Raw genomic sequence first — 18,848 nt, 5'->3', positions numbered from 1 at the left:
ATTGTATTGCAAATCTAGTGTCAGAATGGGCAGGGGAAGTGGCACACATTGACTGCAGACATGTAGTGATTTCAAGACCTTTCAGAACAAAATATACTTTTGTTTTGGGGTGAAAGTATTGGTGGGGTTGTCACTGATACTCTCCAGTTTTGTTCACCTGCTGATATGATGGGTGCCTAATTAAGGATCCTTGAGATATTCACTGCTCATATTTCAGATGCTATTTAAAGTTGTTTGATTTCCTTTGTGCACTGGTAAATCCTTGAATACCATCAGAACCAACTTGATGACTCTGTATTATTTTCTTGGGTTAAGTGCTGTCTCGTTGCTTTGCAGGCTGCCTGCTGGTTCCCGTGGAGATCATGAAACGACGTCGGCTTCCTAGCAGCAGTGAGGATTCTGATGACAATGGCAGTAAGTGCTTCTTTGTTGTAGGGTGCAGGAGGTTATGAGTTTGAAAACATATTTAATGCAGTGTTTTATGTGACAGGGACATTTTGCATATTGATTGGATTGGTAAAAATGGGTATTATAGGGATCCAGTTCTGAACTCAGTAATTCTGAGCACAGGTGGACAGTAGATTCAGGATCGCACCTCCTGTATTGACTATACGTGTTAGTTAGATAAAACAAGAGAAAAAATTGGTCTTCTTCAAAGTCTTTGCAAGCAGCATAATTTATCATTTCAGGGACAGAACTTGCATGGAGACATCTGCTAACATTGTCCACAGCTTACTATTTAAGAGAAGTTTGCATTAGGATTTTAAATCTGCTTCAGTGTTCTCATGTTCTCTTATGCAATGGAAAGGTTTATTGCTTCATACTTAAGCAGGAAAGATTGATGATGCATCAGAGTTGTTCCTTACTTCGTTTGAAATTTATCTTGAAGAATAACTTCTGAGAATTTGCATTCAGTAGATCAGTAATTTGGATACAGATTTTTTTTTTTTTTTAACTGTACTGTACAGTATTCTCTACTGGCATAACTAACACTGACCTCTGTATGGTGTATCTGTTGTGTTTGGATTCCAGGGACTGATAATATTTAATTTAAGAAGAAAAAAAAAAAAAAAAGAAGGGTGGGAAAAAAATAAAATGGCAGTTTGCGAAATGTGCCAAGGTGTTTTATTTGCTCAAGCAAGCAAGTTGGTTGTCCTTGATAATAATGCAGCTTAGCCAGTTGTCAGAGAGCTGTTCCTGTTTTTAGTTTGATATATGTGGGTGCACATCTTCAAATTCTGAAGTCTTCTGTGAGACTTAAGTCTGAAGTGTAACAGAAAATGGTTGGGGAGGTTTTCCAGGTGCTTATGAAGGCTTTACTCTGACAACAGAGCCCTGTGCTGCACCGTGGCCCTGCATAGGTGACTACTTCACCTATGTGTTGGTGCTGCATGAGAATCTGCTTAGGTGGCTCTTACTGCCAAATCTGCACCTTAAAATAACCTTTGCCGAACTGGTGCTGAAAGGGAGGAGTGGTAAAAGTGTTGGAGGTGGGAACCAGCAAGCTTATTAGGAGTCAGTCCAAATAAGGATTGAGTAAAACCTATTAAAAAGGTGTGGGATTTGTCTTGTTTTTGGAGAACTCCCTGCAGCTGAGGGACTTGGAAGAAAAAAATCTTGAACCTGACCTGTTTTTTCTTGGTTTGAAAATTTACTTGGGGTTATAAAAATTGAAATCGGTGTACGTCCTCAAAGGTGAGGTGTACTTCCCTGAAACAAAGATGTGTTCTTACTTGTAAAATAGACAAGTAGCAGCAAATGTGATGTCTTTTGTTAGAATTTTGCTTTACCCTTTTCTAATTCCCTACAAGCTTTATGTAAGTGTTTCATTTTGATAATAGTGATTATTTTAACTCTCCTATCTGTTTTTTAGTCTTTGATCCCTTCATGTGCCTTGTGTTACAGGCTTTACCAAATATGAAACAGATAACCTTGGAGGTGAAGTTCTGAAATAGATACAGTTGACTGATCTGTTGCTGATTATAATGCTTGTTTGTAATGTCATTTGATATATAACTGTCTGGAATAGACCTGTCTACTTACTGAAATATGTTTTCCAAAAAAACTGAATTTTCATCTGTTCCATAGATCAAGATCTAAGAAAATGAGCTAGGGAAAAAAACCCCAATGCTTTGCCCTTTTATAATCTCTCTAATTTAAAGCCTAGTTAATATGAGTAACTATTTGTTGAATAAACTACATGGCAAAAGCCAGTGAAATTTTAAAAGTATTTTCAAACATTGTTTGAAATCTATAGCACTTCCCTTTTATTATACTTCTTTTATCTTGACTTATGTTTTTTCCCCTTGTGAAGTTACTGGGCAAATTCAGATACCGGTTTCTGTGAATTCATTGTATTGCTGTACACATACTCAAAAAGATCAAGGGTTACAAATCAAAAGCTGAGGTAACATTTAATGCAGAGTCAGCATCTCCAAGGCCTTTTGTCATTCCCACCTCCATGAGCACAATGTCTAACGCTTGGCCATTTCCCTCCTCTTTTCCTGTTACAGGAGATACCAATAGTTTCTTGTAACTACGCTTGAACGTCAAGGGTCTCCCCTTGCAGGTTTCACCTTAATTTAATCTTTTCTTGTCTTTGCTAGAATTACTGATTACTCTCACTATGTTAATTTCTGTGTAGAGATCCATTATTACTTTGTCAGTGATATCCCTGATTCACTGTACTGCTACTAGTGTTAGGAGGGTAAGCAAATTTTGTTACCTAGAAGAATAAAAGGTAAAAATTCCTGTGAATCTCGGGGCTCTGTGTTGAAGCGTTTAAGTGTTTCAGTTCCATCTCATAGATTCCAGAGGGAAAAAACAATTAAATAGACTATTCTGAGCACTTCAAACAGCCGTCTTCTAATTGAAAAGTTGAAATTTTAATCAACACTTAGTTGGAATCCTATTGCCAAACATCTGCTTCCCTTCAGTCAGTGGCACCTCTTGACCCTCCGGCGCGCTTCTTGCATTCCCATCATACTGAACTCGATAGTCCTTCAGCTTAGAGAGCACTGCTCTCCCTCATCTCACAAGGTGAGGACCGGGCCTCCGGCTGTTGGGTTTCTTCAGTACTGAAATTGAGTTTTCGTACTGTACGTTAGGAGACTGTGTGATCAGGCGTCTCAGACTCATCATGAGTGTCACTGGATAGATGTCATTGGGGTAACCTGAACAATGATGCTTGTCGGGGGTAGACTCCAGTGTGTAGACCAGTGCCACCTGGAAAATATTTTGACATGAAGAAATGTGCATTTTATTTTATTGAAGTCAGGAACCTGAATATTTATAAGGTAATAATAATGATGCTACTAATAATGGAATTTATCTAAAAAAATAAATGAACGTACAAAGATTGTTTTCCATTAGATTACTGAAGTGAATGAGTTTCCTTGGTAGTCACAAGGTCATAGAAAACCAAACCTTATATCCCAAGCACTAAAAATGTATTACACTGAAGATATAATATCTGTAGTTCTTCAGAGGAAGAAAAAGGTGCTCTCCTTTTGTGAGATCAAAGAAGGGAGAATCGTTTTCATTTAGGGGTGAAATACAGAACAGAAGAAAACAACGTGGCTGCAGTCGTAGAGCACGCACGTGTATTTACTGACTTATGTAAGATATTTTCGTGTGGGTGGTTATATATTATTTGCCATGTTTTAAAGCCTTGCAGCTTAAAGACAGAACCCTTGCTCTTGTTATGACTTCTGTTCTGCCCTCTGACTTGATTTGTTCCCAAAAGCTATGTGAGGACTTCAGGCCCCAAAAGAGTTTATGTCCTTCAGCTTAACTACTGAAAATTGTTGAGCTGTGCCCCCTTAAAATCAGACTTCTAAACCCTCATTTAGACATGAGGCCAAAATAGCATATTTGAAGCATTGAGCAAGAGGTGTCAGTGAAAGTTGCGCACAGCAGTTCTGCAGTTGCTCCCTGGATGGGAGTGTGTTCTCAGAGATTTTGTTTTCTGAAATTATAGGTCACTTTTGAGCATTTTATCCATGAAATATAATTGAATGAAAATGGCTGCAGGCATAGTTCTGGATTTTGAACTTTTGTCTAAATACCAAGGAATGGTATTGGGAGAGGCTTGGGGAAGGGTTTAGGGTTATTGACACCTCAAAGTAATTTGTTTTTTGTCATCTAGCAGCTTGTTATTTTCTGTCCCTTTCCAGATAATGCATTACAGCAATTATAATAGACGTTAATATTAGCCAGGCCCTTAATCAAAGCCTCGTGATGTATATACCATCTTCTTCACAACCTGTGTTAAGTGAATTAGTAATGTTTACCTCAAGCCTATGGCTGGCTAGGGCTTTGATATTTTTAAGCAATTTTTGTTACATTGTATTTCAGCTTGCTCATCCATTGCAAAGACTCCTCTTTATGATTCCAGGTCTTACTCTAATTAAATGTTAGTGAAACCACTTTAGCTTTCCTGCTCAGTGTTTGACCTGACTTTTTAGCCTCATTGGTCTGTAAATCTGCAACAGTGGTTTGCATTGACTATTCCACGTGCTTTTTTTCCTGATGAGATAAAGTTGTGCAGTGGTTTGCATTTATAGCTTCAAGGCATCCCTCTTGCACAGATTGCTTGACCACATGGACAGATTGCGTTTGAGAAAAGATCTGAAGCTCAGACAGTTGTATTGTAGGGAGCTTGGGTGAAATGCAGACCCTCCTTGATGTCAAAGAGACTTTGGTCCTTGTTTTGCACGAGCAAGGAATTCAGAGCATGATTTTCTTCACACTTTACTTGCCGCCACAGTGCTACTTCATTGATTATTGCAAGGGTTATCAATTCATCGTACTCCTACATGCAGAGTGTCTGAAAGAAGAAGAGAACGCACTGGCAGATGAAAAATACTTCCAAGATTTACAAAGTTTCACATCACTTCTGAGAAATGAAAGATTTAGTACTTAGGGATTATGGAATATTGTTCTGTAATTTAGAGATACTCTTGTCTTTGCTAAACAAATGTTATTTTAAAGTTAAACATATTTTGCCAATATCCGTTGCTCTTGACTGAATGATGGGCATCTTAGATTTAGAAAGGGCTTTTCGTCCCAGTGAACTGCCGTTGTGTTTGAGATGGATCCCAGAGTGCCTTCACAAAGGTTGCTGAGTACATAACCTTAGGTGTGTGTGCCATTTACCATAGAACTGCAGCCGCTGCTGGCCTGAATTGTGGCAGTTACTTAGCAGTGAGTATAATGCTATGCAGCATTTTATGAAAAGGAAGTGAAGAATGATTTTCGGTGTTCAGTTGAACTGGTTGGTAGGTGAGGGATGGTGTATAAACAACAGAGTGTAATGTAGTTACAGTGCTAGTACTTGGGCAAAGCAACAAGTTTATCAGTCCCTACTGTGCTTTTGAAAAAGGCTTGTGGCATTTGGAGTGATGGCAGATGGTGAGAACCGTCTTACCTGAAGGTTAGGCTCATGGGGGCAGGGTCACTTTTGGTGATGTTGTTATGCTTTTGAGCACTCTGGAAGAGTGATTTGAAAGACTTGTCTGGGCTGATAGTATATTGTATCTGAGGAGGGGACATCACATAATCATCACTGACTTTTGGAGAGGCACATTTTGCTTTGCAAGACTGCTAATACTGAGTATACCTAGCTCCACTTGAGTTGTAAGACCGGACAAAATCACGTTATCATCCTGTGAATGCTAACTTGGGAGGTGCTCAGGTTGACTTTGCTAATGTGTGGTAAAAGTTGTGCTAAAACTTTGTATGCCCTTATGGCAAAACAGTGTTGCAATGAGAAGGCTTGGGTTAGGGACCTAGCGTGGCACTTGGGTCTTATGATAAAAAATGAGATGAGGTCTAGGAATTTCTCGCTGTTAGAACAGTGACATGTGCATGGTTACGTGTGTGGTCTTTGTGATTATAAAACTCAAATATATGCTACAGAGAAAAGCCATGATAGGAGGGAACTTGTATTGAACTGCTGTGGCAGGGAGCTGCAGAGACTGTTCATTATGTGTGTCAGATACTGAGCAATTGTTCAATGTTGTGGTAAAGCACTGCAGAAATCATATGGGTCCATGCATTGTTCAGCAGCTGCAACTGGGTAGTTGTCAAGAGACACTAAATTTTGAGTAGCATCAGTGTTGACAAGAGATAAAAGGCTGTTGCTTTTTCTGTTTTGATCTTGAAAGAGGTTATTGTATACTAATACACTACTGTATAAAGGTAAGGAAGATAGAGGGACAAATCCTCCAGCAGCAGAAACATGAGAAGGGAAATTTGGCTTTGTGAAACGGTGTTGTGGGTTGTGTTTGCATACATGCAGCTTTCTGTGTGATAAGGCCTGAAGACTTCTGCACAGACTGCTCTTTCTGTACCTAACATAATGGAAAACTGCCCTTAGAGTAGTCTGCTTCTGTTTTATTTGTGCTGAAATTTGGGTCTAGACATGTGGAGTTATGTCCTGGTGACATGAAGCCTTGCTGGAAAGAGTTGTGGGCCAGGCACTAAACAAGGAGACTCTAGAGCATCTATGTTTTCTCTTCAGGCTGCAGATCTTTCTGACAGAATGTTGGCAGCAGCACGTAGCTGGTCTCAGAGTGAGTTGAAGAAGAATATAGGCATCTGGAAATGCCAGTGTTAAGCACATGTGCCAGCGAGATGTACATCCATGTCGGGAATGTTTTGCTCTGTTGTGCTGCCTGGTGTAATGGTGTAGCGGGAGTATATTTATGAGGGGAAAGCGCTTTCAGACACCCAGTGATCTGAGGCTTGGAAGCGTTCAGAGGCTGTAGTAGCAGGTAGTTCTCCAGGGACACAGCTGGGTGCCTTGCAGGTGGCTTTACAACAGTCTTGTGCATGATACATAATAGCTGAGCCTTTTCTGCTCATGCTGAGTAGTATATTAGTTGTGGGGTAGGATTCCCAGAGGGCATGAATTACTTTGTTTGTCCTGAGGAATTTCTGTTTTTTTTTAATCAAAACATATTCTTGACAGATCATTTAATAAATTGGTACAGCTAGAATTGATTATGTTTTTCCTTTTGGGAAGTGCGTGTTCTTCACAAACGCAGAAAAATAATCCATGCTCCTTGATTGCTTTATTATCAGGAGGTGTATGTGATATATACATGCTGTAGTGGTTTTATAAAAACACTATATTTACAGTGTAAGGCGTATGTAATAACCTAAGGGAACAGAGAGTTTTCCTATTTGAGGCTTAGAAGTCACCTTTCCGGCACCAGCAGCGTGTTAGAGCTTTGCCTCTCTTGCTGTGAATTACACCTCACTAGTTGTTTGTGACTTCTTTTTGCCTTTTTTTTATAAATGGGTAAATGCAAAGGGAAAACTGAGACATGTAATAAGAGTATGATCCTCGTCCCTTTGTTCTCAGTGCCAAAAACCTTTTTAAAACATGAAAACACCTAGGCCATCTGAAAGGATCCTGACTGTAAAAGAATCAGAATGGTCTTGGTGTGTTTCCTGGAGTGATGATGCTAGAGGGTCTACTATGTTCATCCTTAACTTGCACAATCATGTAAGAGGGTAGGCGCTTAACAGGACACCTTTTATCCCTGATTTCTAATGATGATAGTGATGCATGCTTTGGATATGTTTATTTAGCGCCGTGCTTTGGAGTTGTGTATTTTTCATATTCACTGTTATTGACGTGGCTTTTGGTAGTATGGGCTCTCTTAACATCTCATTAATTTTCCATTTGCTGTAGAACTCATTTCTCCCATGAGGTATATGAAGTTATCATATAAAGGTTTTGCATCTTCCAAATCCTAGTGATTCAGACTTCCCTTATGTTTTGGGCGTTTTTTTTTGTGGTATGATGATGATGATGATGATGATTATTATTATTTTACCAAAACTGGGTTTAACTTTGTCTTCATCTTTAGTTGTTTTTCTAGTTTTGGAGATCCTAGTCCAGTCTGGGTGTAAGGCTAGTATTCAGAAAACTGTTGATGAATATAGTAATTTTGGATGCTTCGTGTGAGAGGATAATTTTGGTTAGAAGTGTCTGGAATCTTTCTAAAATAGCTCAGTTAGTTTTGTGTGTTTTTATACTTTTATAATACAGAAGAGCTGTTTTGAATCCTATGTTTGTTTTGACCACAGTAGATTGTTCCTTCCATATAATCCAGGAATGGTTCCTGCTTCATGTATTTAGACATAAAAATCATGTCGTTAATCACTGAAGTAGCTGTAATTGCCTGTGAACCTGTTCTTTCAGTAAGGTTTCTCTTCTGGATTAGGTATGAAAATAGGCAAAGGATGCTTAAAAGACAAATAACATCTTTCATTTTCCTCCTGCCCTTTTATTGGTATACTCAGAGTGGATGGATTGCTTTTTAATGAAAGCAGCTTTGGGTAATTCAGTGACCTGGTCTTGGCACTGTTGAAGGCGGTGATATTTTGCCATTAACTTTAATGGAAGCAGAGTTGAAACTCTTATTTGAGATTTCAAAAGTAGTTAAATTTAATACTGGTATGGGTGGGATGTTTTACTGTCATTTGACTGGCTCCTTTAGCATCTTCCAGTTTTGTGTCTTAAGTGGTGATGGTGGTTTGAATCTGTGAATGCATGCTTTATAGTTGCGTTTTGTTTATTCAGTGAGTAAATGTTTTCTCTATTGAAGTGAAGCCGTTGCCAAAGGTCATCTTTTAGCTACAGTTACAGATCTTAGTGGGTAGTAAAATCTCAGTCCCACGAGAAATTTTTCCACCTTTTTCTCATAGTGTTATTTACAGTCAGTTTACACTACTCAGAAAAACACAACATTCTCTTTAGTAACGTACTAAAAACAGAGTGTGTTTTCACTGTGAATTCACCAATTTTATGTGCTAGGAAACAGCTATTATAGAACTATGTAAGAAACTCTTTCTTCCCCTTTTTGTTGTAGGAAATTAGTTGGCATGGAAAAATACTCATTATAGTATATCCTGAGGAAGGCTGCCTGCATTTGAGTTGTCCCTTGTGCACGGAAATTTTACGTAGTGTGCTTTCATTTAGTGCTTTTAAAAAGTAACATAAAATGAAGATTCTGTACTTTTGGTGCTAAGAGTTGACCCTTCGTGTTGCATGAAATAGTTAAATAATCCAGTGGCCTAACCCTCATGTACATGGACTGTGTCTAAAATCAGAAGTATGCATTTAACACTGCTTTGACGTGTAGCGTCTGCAGATGACACAGTAAAGAAATGGAGATTGAAGATACGGTAGGGGTTGTTTTACTCCTCACATTTGTAGCTTCTCTGTTGCATGAAAGAGACCTGGAAATCCGTCTTTTAATGCCCACATTAAAAAAAAAAAAAAAAGCAGCATATGGTTACTTACTTCAGTTTATGGTAAGTTGTCATCAGAGCAGAATTAAAGCACACAGGTAAGGATCCTGAAGTACATCATACTGCCTCTGCTCTAATTCTGCCAGATAGCCAGATAAATGCATTACTTGGGAACAACTGTATTAAAGTGTCCAGAGCTGCCAGCTCTTCTCCCACAGAGACTTCAGAATCAAACACCACTTTACCAATACAGCTTTAGTTCTTCGTTCCTTGTCTTGTATGCATGCTCCTTCCCCCAAGCGCAGCAGTGTACAAAACACTTGGATCCACAAACGAATTAGAAATTTCAAATTGTCTGACCTGCTGGTGCAGTAGTCTAACTAGCTGAATGCCTCAGTGGCAGATAGTTGGTCAGATATTGATGTCTTGCTGATGGAAATATCAGAACTCATGAAAACTGAATACTAAGTCATGTAGGTATGTATGTGGTCTATGTCTTCTAGTGAGTCTGTTCATTTAAAGAAATCACATCTGTATGAATGTTAGAATGTTAATATTTATATTGCTATATTGTGGGAAAAATCTGTTTTTTGTTGTGAATTTTAGCTGTATATCCGACATTTTTTGAGTGATGTCACTTACTCCCCTCTGACTTTTTTGGGTTGAGTTTGGGTGTGGGCTTATAGGATCCTCAGGAGGAGTTTATACTACTGCTTGTGTTTGGTTTTTTTTTTTCTTTAGTTTTAAAGAGAACACTTAAATAGAATGGTAATTAAATGAACTTGGGAGTCTATCTTTCCACACAGATTAGTAAATGGCAGTTGGGCACTTTTTTCCTTTTTTTTTTTTTTTTTTTTTTTTCTTATTTTCCCTTCATAGAAATAGAAAATAATAATTGTAAAGTAGAAGGGCTTAGGAGAAGTGCCCATGACTTTAAAAAATCGTTTCAGATCACATCACTGTTATATTAAAACACTAACATTTGCTTAAAATAATCTTTTCTGTGTTCTTACCTCAGAAGGCAAGGTTTTTAGCTGTTTGCTGCATACCTTGCTTCAGTTATGACCATTATGCATCTTCTGCATAACATCTGTTGTTCCTTGCTGCGTTACAGACTGGTTTTTGTTGGGACAGATTCTTCAATGTATTACTAACTAGAAAGAGAAGACAAAAGCATAACTACAATGTAATGAATTCTTCTGATGACTTATTACTCAGTCATATCTTTACAATGAAAGTCTTGGAAGATGAATTTTGTTTTTAATAGAGAACTTACCCCATCCTGTGCAATCTGTTTTTGAACAGTGCTTTCTGATCCCCAAGAGGTTTCTGCTGGATGATGTGAGGCGATGCTGCTCTTACAGACTATAACCTTATACTTTTTATTCCTAGCATCTGTGTGCATAGGCAGCGAAGAAACAAGCTGTCTGGGCAGGCCTTGGCATCAGTTCTATTTTATTTGTCTACAATTAATGCCCAGAGTTGCAAAATCTGTGTTCAGCCTTCAGAGTTCAACATGTAGGTCCTGGCTTCCCTATCATGTAGACCTTATTACAAGTTCTTCATCTTTCCAACCGTTAAGGATATATTGGCCTTTTTTTTTTTTTTCCCCATTACTGCTGTGTAGTTGGTAGGGCAAGTACCTGCTGTATCTGTAAATCGTATTGAATTAAAATTAGTTGATTTGCACAGGTATAATATACTCTCATGTCAAAGCACTGTCTTGTCATTGGGGCGTAGTTTCTTTTTCTTTTCCTCCTGTTACAATATTGCTGAAAGCTGACAGAGACTCTGTCAAAAGGTTTCAAGGCAAAAAGGTATAATTTGTTTGGAATGTAATGAATAATTTCACAGACAAAAATCGTACAACCACACTAAGAGATTTGCTCAGGAGAAGAGACAGCAGCTTGTTTTGTGGGCTGTACTGTGTGTGCATAGCAGTGTGCTTCATTTTGAAAAGGCTTGCTCAGGTAAAAATTAAGTAACCTATATATATCAATGCATTAGCTTCAAAAGGTACAGCAGACCTCCTGGTCAGTTACTGATCTGCAGAAAGTGGTTTACTGATGCGGAGAGAGAAGGATGTTATGAGGTAGCTTTCTTCAAATGCTGGGTGGAAGGCTGATAAGTGCAGTGCTGACAATACATGCATGTGTCAGTAGAAGATTATAAACAAAATGAATCCAGAAGAGTGATCACAGAGGTTTACAACTAAGTAACTTTTATTTTCTGGTTCATTTTGAAAGTTTTCTGGAGGTTTGTCACAGAAGCCTGACTCTGGCTTGCCTTACTCATGTAGTCCCAATGAAGTCCATTGGGAGTGAGCAAAGGTTTTTATTGATGGCAGCAGTGTTTGCAAGTGATAATTTCTGTGTCCTAGGTCTGTCCAACTGGTCTCAGCATTCCAGATCTCGACATCGGAAGACTTCGTGTTCAAGACATGAAGATCGAAAACCTTCTGAGGTATTTCTGGTATTTGATTTGCATTTTGTTACATCTGTCAAATACAAAGCTCTATACGTGTTCTGATAATGGATCCATATCTTCTGATTTACATTTTATTTTCTTTTTGATACATTTTAGCTGGCACCTGCCCCCTCCCTGCTTTGCCATCCCTATTATTTTGCCAGGAGATTAGGGAGTTCAGCTGTTGGCACAGCCACTGCCAGCACCAGATTCTATCTGTGAATTTTATTATAGTATGATACCCATTCAGCATAGCTGCAGTGTCTTCCTTCTAGTATTTCAGGCTTCAGGGTTTATTTGTAGCTTGATTTGTGAACAGTGAAAATTTATATTAGGTACATTTATTTTGTAGTTGGTATTGAGTTTTGTAAAGTGATCTTCGCTAATGTGCTTGTCAAACTAGAAACCTGCTTCCTGACAGTTCTGTCTTGCATAGAGCTTTGAGGAAATCCTGCCAAGGGAGATATAAATCACTTTGAACTTTCCAGGATAGATCAACTGTTAGTAACACATAAATGAGATCCAGTTCTTTGGAAATACTCTTGCTGAATCTCTGTATCTTCAGGCAAATACTACACTGCAGGCTTTATAGAGGCTGCAAAGAAAGCATTAGCTTTGTGAGATGGAATTTCTTCATTTAACTTACCTGCCCAATAAATGTATTTCTGATACATTAGTGAGTGATTAATTTTGAGAAAGAACATGTTTTATTAATATCCCCAGTGACAGTATACCTAAGTCCCAGAGAATAGTTTTCACAAGAAGAATCTAATTCCTTGCTCTGTGTGAACTGCCCCTAGTACTGGTGGTGTCTGTTCTTCTGTTTTGATTGTTGGCTGCTGAAGACCTTTTTTGTGTGTGTGTGGAAGTGGAGACCTCTGGTGAATTTATTCTCACTGGTGATAGACATGCTTTCCTTAGTTATCTTTTGTGCATCCCTTAGAAGTAGCCCCTTAGACCCAGTTTTGAGAACTACCTCATGAAAAGAAATAATCCAAGATAATTACCAATCTTGCTGTTGGTTTTTGTGTGCTTCTGTTTTCTCCTTTACCTTTCCTTGCATTTATTGTCAGAATCTTTGCAGTTCTGTGCTATTCTCTCCTCTTTACTCAGCCTGGATGGGCTTCTCCTATACTTCCCTGTAGCTCTGTTCCACAGTCTCTTCCCCCTCTCCCTCCCTCCGTTTGCCTTGTCTGTGCTCACTACAGCACACTATTCTGATAAGTGTGCTGGCAGAAAAGTGACACTTGCTAAACTCCCCGGGGTGAAATCTTGGTCTCATTGAAGTTGGTGGCAAAATTCCCATTGACTTCAGCGTGGCCAGGGTTTCACCCTTTAGCTTTGAAGTGTTCAGTGCTTCTGAGAGCCAGCACTTCTGTAAGCTCCACTTTGCTCCAGGCAGTCTGATTGCATCAGAAATTAGAGCAGAAAGAATGGTGTCACAGGGCCAGTGGCCTGGGAGGGAGTTTCTTGGCTATCAGGTGCTGCATTAGCTTTGCTTTTGAGGGAGTTTTGTGACAGATTTATCTGAGAACCTGAGTTACTTTGGCTCTGAGAATCAGGAAGTTTTGCATCCCATTTTATATTTTCAGTCTTGTTTTCATTTGACATTTGATTGCTTTAATTCAAATCACTTAGAAGTGTAGAATCCCTTGGCCAGCTGTGTGTGTTTGTTTTGTGAGACAGTTTGTGGCTTATTTTTCATTTCTTGATTGGAGCCTCACAGGACTTGTAACTGGATTGTTTAAAATATTTCATTATATTTCATTACCTGCATTCATCCTTTCCTTCATGTGGTAATACTATTCTTTATATTTTAATGTTGGCAGTTTTTCTGAACATGTCAAGACAAGTGTTAAGAAAAATGTCGTGATTTTATGCTATTTTTATGACAAAACCAGAGCGGAAGCAGAAAGAGACAGAAGTGGGATAGTATGTGTGTGTTGGGAGGGAGGAGAGGGTTTCAAGATATGCAGTGTGGTACGGCAAATAACACTTTGTAATATTCTCAGAAGTATAATTAACCATTAAGTTCACTCTTGCCCTAAAATACTTCCTAAAATTTGTAGGGAATCCAGTGAGATTTCAGGTGTGTGAATAGCGTGTGACAGAAATGGCTGTCCAGGGGAGACCTGCCGAATTATCAGCCTGGATAGATCTGGTTCTTCCTCAACCATACACAACAGTTGGCTGGAGCTAATGTAAAACAGCCAGTGTGGACGGTGGTAAGGGACTGGGAGGTTATGTCACTTTGCCCCATTAGCAGCCTCTTTAGAGAATCTAGAAGCACTGCCCTGAAAATCTGTGTTTTCCTTTTGCAACTGTGCAACGTGGGGCTGGGTGGCTGTTGACTCTGTCCACTACAAATGGAGAAGTCTGCAGGGGAACTTTTCTTAAGATGTTACCTAACCACCTTGTCCTGGTGGTGCTTATTTTTTGTCACCTAGTTGCTTTTTAATAATTTCCTTTGAATGTGGTATTGAGTTGTTAAAAATCAGTGGTTATGGAGGTGAGGCGTGCCGAGTGCAGTTGCTATAGTCTATAGCAGCCTTGCTTTACAGGGAGAGTGGGGTGGGGAGAGCTGGAAGACACGTAGACAAGTGCAGGCTCATAGTCCTGATGCCTGCGAAAGCACCATTTGCTTTCTGGAGTGCTGACAGATGAATCTGCCACAACAGTACAACAGTATGCCTGCTACAAGAGTGAATCCCTTTTTATTTCATTCTATGGCTTGTTGTAAACAGCACCACTGGCTGTTTATGGCTGCTAACCCAAAAGTTGCCAAATAGCCTGCTTGTTTTAGAGGTGGATGCCTTTGCAAAGGCAAAGTAAAATTACAGCTATGATTCAGAGGTGTCTGTAGCTGATCAAATAACAAGTGCTTGTGCTAAGCATGGAGCTGCCACCAGGATTCCAGTTTGGGTCTTACTTTATTTGATCTTTTGGCTTATTATTTTAAATGCTTGCGCAAAGAGTCATGTCCTTAGAATTTCCTCTTGCAGCTGGTCACAGTAGAGTCATGCCTTGATTTCTACCACTGGGTATTTCTAGAACGTCTTTGGATTAGTTGGAGTTCCAAAAATTTAAAAAAAAAAACCCTCAAAACAAAAAACCTTGGAGGAAAATTGAGTCTTTCTTGTACTGCTGTCTTAAGACGCAAAGCTCATGCAGCTTTAAATGCAGCCAAGACAGAGATGAAAGTGGGTAGCACCTTTCAGCATCATGTCTCCAGCGCAGGGGGAGTGTCGGGACTTGTAGTGGAGTTAGCTGGAAGTTATTCTGTCAGTCTTTGCACCTGCTGCCACCCCTTTCCCTGCGATGAAGCTAAACTTCTGTCCTGCAGTGGGCTGGGTTAGTTCGCTGTTGATGCAGTGACCTTGTTACGCACTGTGCTCCATGGTTACCCTGAAGCTGTCAATCGTAGAGTGTAAGTATCAAATGTCAGTGTCTCTATTTTTCTCTCTTGGTCACTCTCTTTGCAGGTGTTCAGAACGGACCTGATCACTGCCATGAAGTTACATGACTCCTTCCAGCTGAACCCTGATGAATACTATGTGCTGGCAGACCCCTGGAGGCAGGAGTGGGAAAAGGGAGTGCAGGTGCCAGTTAGCCCAGGGACGATCCCAGAACCAGTAGCCAGGTATAGTTTGGAGGAATGTAAACAAATACACATACATTTATGCTAGCAGCTTATGTCTACAATGCCTTGGCTTCTCGAGCTTTATTCCACAGTGTCTAGCTAGAAAGATCTTGGTTCTCAGAGACAAAGAGCAACGTGCTTTAGCTTTTTGAATGGTTGGAGAGGTCAAAAGTCAGGCCCATTCTGCCTGTGTGTTGAAATATGAATGTCAGAGATTCATTTTTGGCACTACATTAGCATGGAGGGTGATGACAGAGCCTTAAAAATAGCTTCCACTTTTAAGCCCAGGCTTGATCTCCCTCAGCATTGCTGGGACAGCCCTTGTCTGATGCTTCTTGTGCTTAGTTCCAAGCCATAGGTTTCTTTCGAAGAAGAGTTAGAGAAGCCAGGTTTAACAGCTAGAGAAAATAGAGCATTTATTTTGGTTTCACATAATTTTTTTGTTATTTCATGTACTAATTTAGGAAATTGTTTGTTATACAACATTTCAGCTAAGAACCATCCAGTGTGCATGCAATTAAATACACTAATGTGAGATTTTCTAGCTCAAGAAACCCTTATTTTCCTTACCCTGTTTGTTACATTTAGATATTTGTTTCTGTTTCAAATTAAACAGTATGTAAGGGCAGGAGCGTGCTGCAGCCAATCTATCTATTTTATGCTTAGTTGGGATTGGAGCTGGAGAAAGTGAGAACAACAAGGATTATTGATGTTTAGTCATACTAGATCTCTTTGAGTAAGCCTAGGCTGGGCAATAAGGTATTATCAAATGACCCACCAGTGCTGGTGGGGCCAGAACAGCCCAATCTTTGATACACAGCAAAAAATTCTGGGTGATGCTACACTGCTTCTGCTAGGTCTGCATCTGCCACCTTTAACCTAGGAGTAGGGTGACTACAGGAATGTTTGTTAGTGCTTTTTGTGTTCTGTGCATCAATCTGCAGACTGCTGCACAGCCCCACTAGCTCTGTACAATGAGGAACTTACCCGCACATCAGGTAAACCCTTTCCTCCTTCTCCAGAAGGATTGGAACTGGAGCTCTGAAGAGAACTCGGCATTTTCTCTGCTGCTGTGCAGTTCAGAACACAGAAGCATACATTTTTTCCTGCAGTGCTCGTAGCCTGCTCCACACTGACCTCACCCAGTCCCTGCATAAATGCACACACATTGTACATGTGTGCTCACATTGTCTTTTCATTGCTCTCTCTTTTGAGCACCTCCCAAGGCTGCAGGAGGCCCAGGAGACCCGTGGGCTTTAGCAGAGGGAGACCTTCCAGGGGTTTCCCACCCGATGTCTTTCAGGGAGCTGTTTTAGTGCCTATATCAGATCCAGGTACACACTTAGGAGAGAGCTTTTCTCCACCAATGCCCAGCAGAGATGTTGCTCCAATTTTAAGCTGTTAGAGGGGATAGGGAAAGAAGGCACCCACAGGTGTAGGTGTTAGCACAGGAGGCACCCCTCTTTTTTAATTGCTGAACTGTCTTGTATGGTTCTACTGGTGAGCACCTGCTGGTCAGAGTCACCCTCTGATGCCTGATCATTATCCTGTTTGCCCCCTCACAGAGCACTTGGAGAGCCCTGCCATGGTGGGGCTGGAGTGCTGGAACTGTTCTGTGCCTAATTTTGGGAGGGGAGAGGAATATTCTATAAATGGAATCGTCACTAGTTGCATAGTAGCTGGTGTAGAACAGAAAGAAAATAGAGTACAGATAGCTGATGTTATTGAGGTACGTAATAGAGAATAAAAGGTTTTTGCCTTGTAGCGACAGATCAGGGCAGCCACAGTAGGTCCAGAGGGGTGGGGAAAGGAGTGAGTCTGTGTGGTGATTCAGTGTAAGCATGTTGTCAGGTGAATAATTCAGTTGAATGAGTTTTTTTGTTGTGTAGTAAGTGTTCTCTTTTTACTTCTTTCTATCACAAAAATAAAGACATGAAGATAGTTTATTTTGAAGCCCAACTACCTGTGCTTATTTCTTCTGTGCCACTGCACTCAGGAAGGTGAGATACTCAAGAAGGAATTTGTGGTACAGAGGATTCAGAGAGCAGTGCCCAGTTTAAAATAAATTCTCTGTGAGATGTAGTAGTCTGTAATATTTTAATACTGTGCAGTACGACCAGGAATAGTTTGGGCAGTGCAGTTAGCCTGGCAAGATCATTCAGGTTCTCATTCTTCCACAGTCCCCTGATGAGGGGAAGATTAAGGGCCATGCAGGAGACGGAAATAGGTAGAGGATTTACTGAGGTAACAGTAGCGGCAGATCAGGGTCTTGTGACAGGAGGAGGAATTAACATGTTGGACCTCGGATGGGGGCAAAGTAGGGTGGGGGATGTCCTGCTTGTTGTAAAGCTTAGGCTGTTCCCAGCAGAAAGTTGTGTCTACACGGAGTGCTGCCATATCCTCCTGTGTAGCACTAGAGCACAAAAAAAAAATCACCAGCTGGTGCTGGAGGAGGCAGTCATTTGGCAGTGTGGCCTGTTGCTCCTGGCGGTACCAGCATTACCTTGTCAAGTGGGTTTCATCCGAACTGAATTTCAGTGTGTGCAGTTAACTACGAGAAGGCGCAATGTCCTCTGCTGAGACAACTGTTACCTTGCTGTTGGGAGGCAGGTCATCAGCTTGCTGATAGAATGACTGCTGTCCTTTGCAAAGTTGCAGCATCACAGGAATCCGACCTAGAACAAGTTATGTGTTGTTGGTACTTTACTGTTTCCTGAACCAATGCCTGTGGTTGAAGAAAATTTCAGTTGGCTTGCAGCTAAAATACACTTTCATGGTTGGTTGTTGGCCAACTGGAGCTTTCAAAATCTGAGTGAAGGTAGTTTCATCAGCATCTGATTAATATTTGCGCTTGGCCCATCATGACTTTAGTGATTGTGAAAGAGGAAATGCAGACCCAGGATGCCAAGAGCTTGGATCTGCTTGGGTAAGTGAAGGAAGTGAAGATGAAGCTAGTGCAAATTACTGATTCTCTCTGGAAAGGTCTTCTAAATGTTACAAAGATGGCAATGCTGTAGCTACACGCACACACACACAAAATCCAAAGAAGCATACTGTAAGAAAGGAAACTTCAAATGTAGCAACAAAGACTACTTTTCCCCTTGAATTTTCTTGATCTTGGTATTGTAGTTAAACAGATGGATTTTAAAAAGTCTTAAATCAGAGTTTAACATCTATGCATATGGCAGCCATCACTACATAAAGTGTTCCTACTGTAGCTTTAAACAAGTGTGAATTTCAGGTAACGGTAATGACAGCTCTGTCCTCTAATATTTTAATTTTGTTTAGAGTTCTAATAATGAATTGGATTTCTAGACAAAATTTTATTTAGAATTCTGATAATGAATTGGGTTTCTAGACAACTCCAATTAATTTCTTATAATACCGCCGTTCTGTTATGAAAGTGCACTGTACTGTTTCCTTTCCCATCTCAGTGGTGCAAGATGATTGCTTAGATGATTGCTGATGATTGTTA

General features: G+C 40.1%; 1 protein-coding gene across 1 annotated transcript in view; it reads left to right on the top strand.

Moving 5' to 3' along the window:
- Window positions 1–336: 336 nt before the first annotated feature.
- JADE1 (jade family PHD finger 1) overlaps window positions 337–18,848 on the top strand; it is a gene marked incomplete at its 5' end in the record, with an annotated part of 29,751 nt that continues 11,239 nt past the window's right edge. The window contains 3 exons of the mRNA XM_010077307.1: window positions 337–414; window positions 11,648–11,730; window positions 15,216–15,373. Of these exons, the coding sequence (XP_010075609.1) occupies window positions 337–414; window positions 11,648–11,730; window positions 15,216–15,373 (319 nt within the window). The remainder of the gene's footprint in view (window positions 415–11,647; window positions 11,731–15,215; window positions 15,374–18,848) is intronic.

Source organism: Pterocles gutturalis, unplaced genomic scaffold, assembly GCF_000699245.1.
Source record: "Pterocles gutturalis isolate BGI_N339 unplaced genomic scaffold, ASM69924v1 scaffold35718, whole genome shotgun sequence".
NCBI lineage: Eukaryota > Metazoa > Chordata > Aves > Pterocliformes > Pteroclidae > Pterocles > Pterocles gutturalis.
This window is presented reverse-complemented; position numbering and strand designations above follow the sequence as displayed.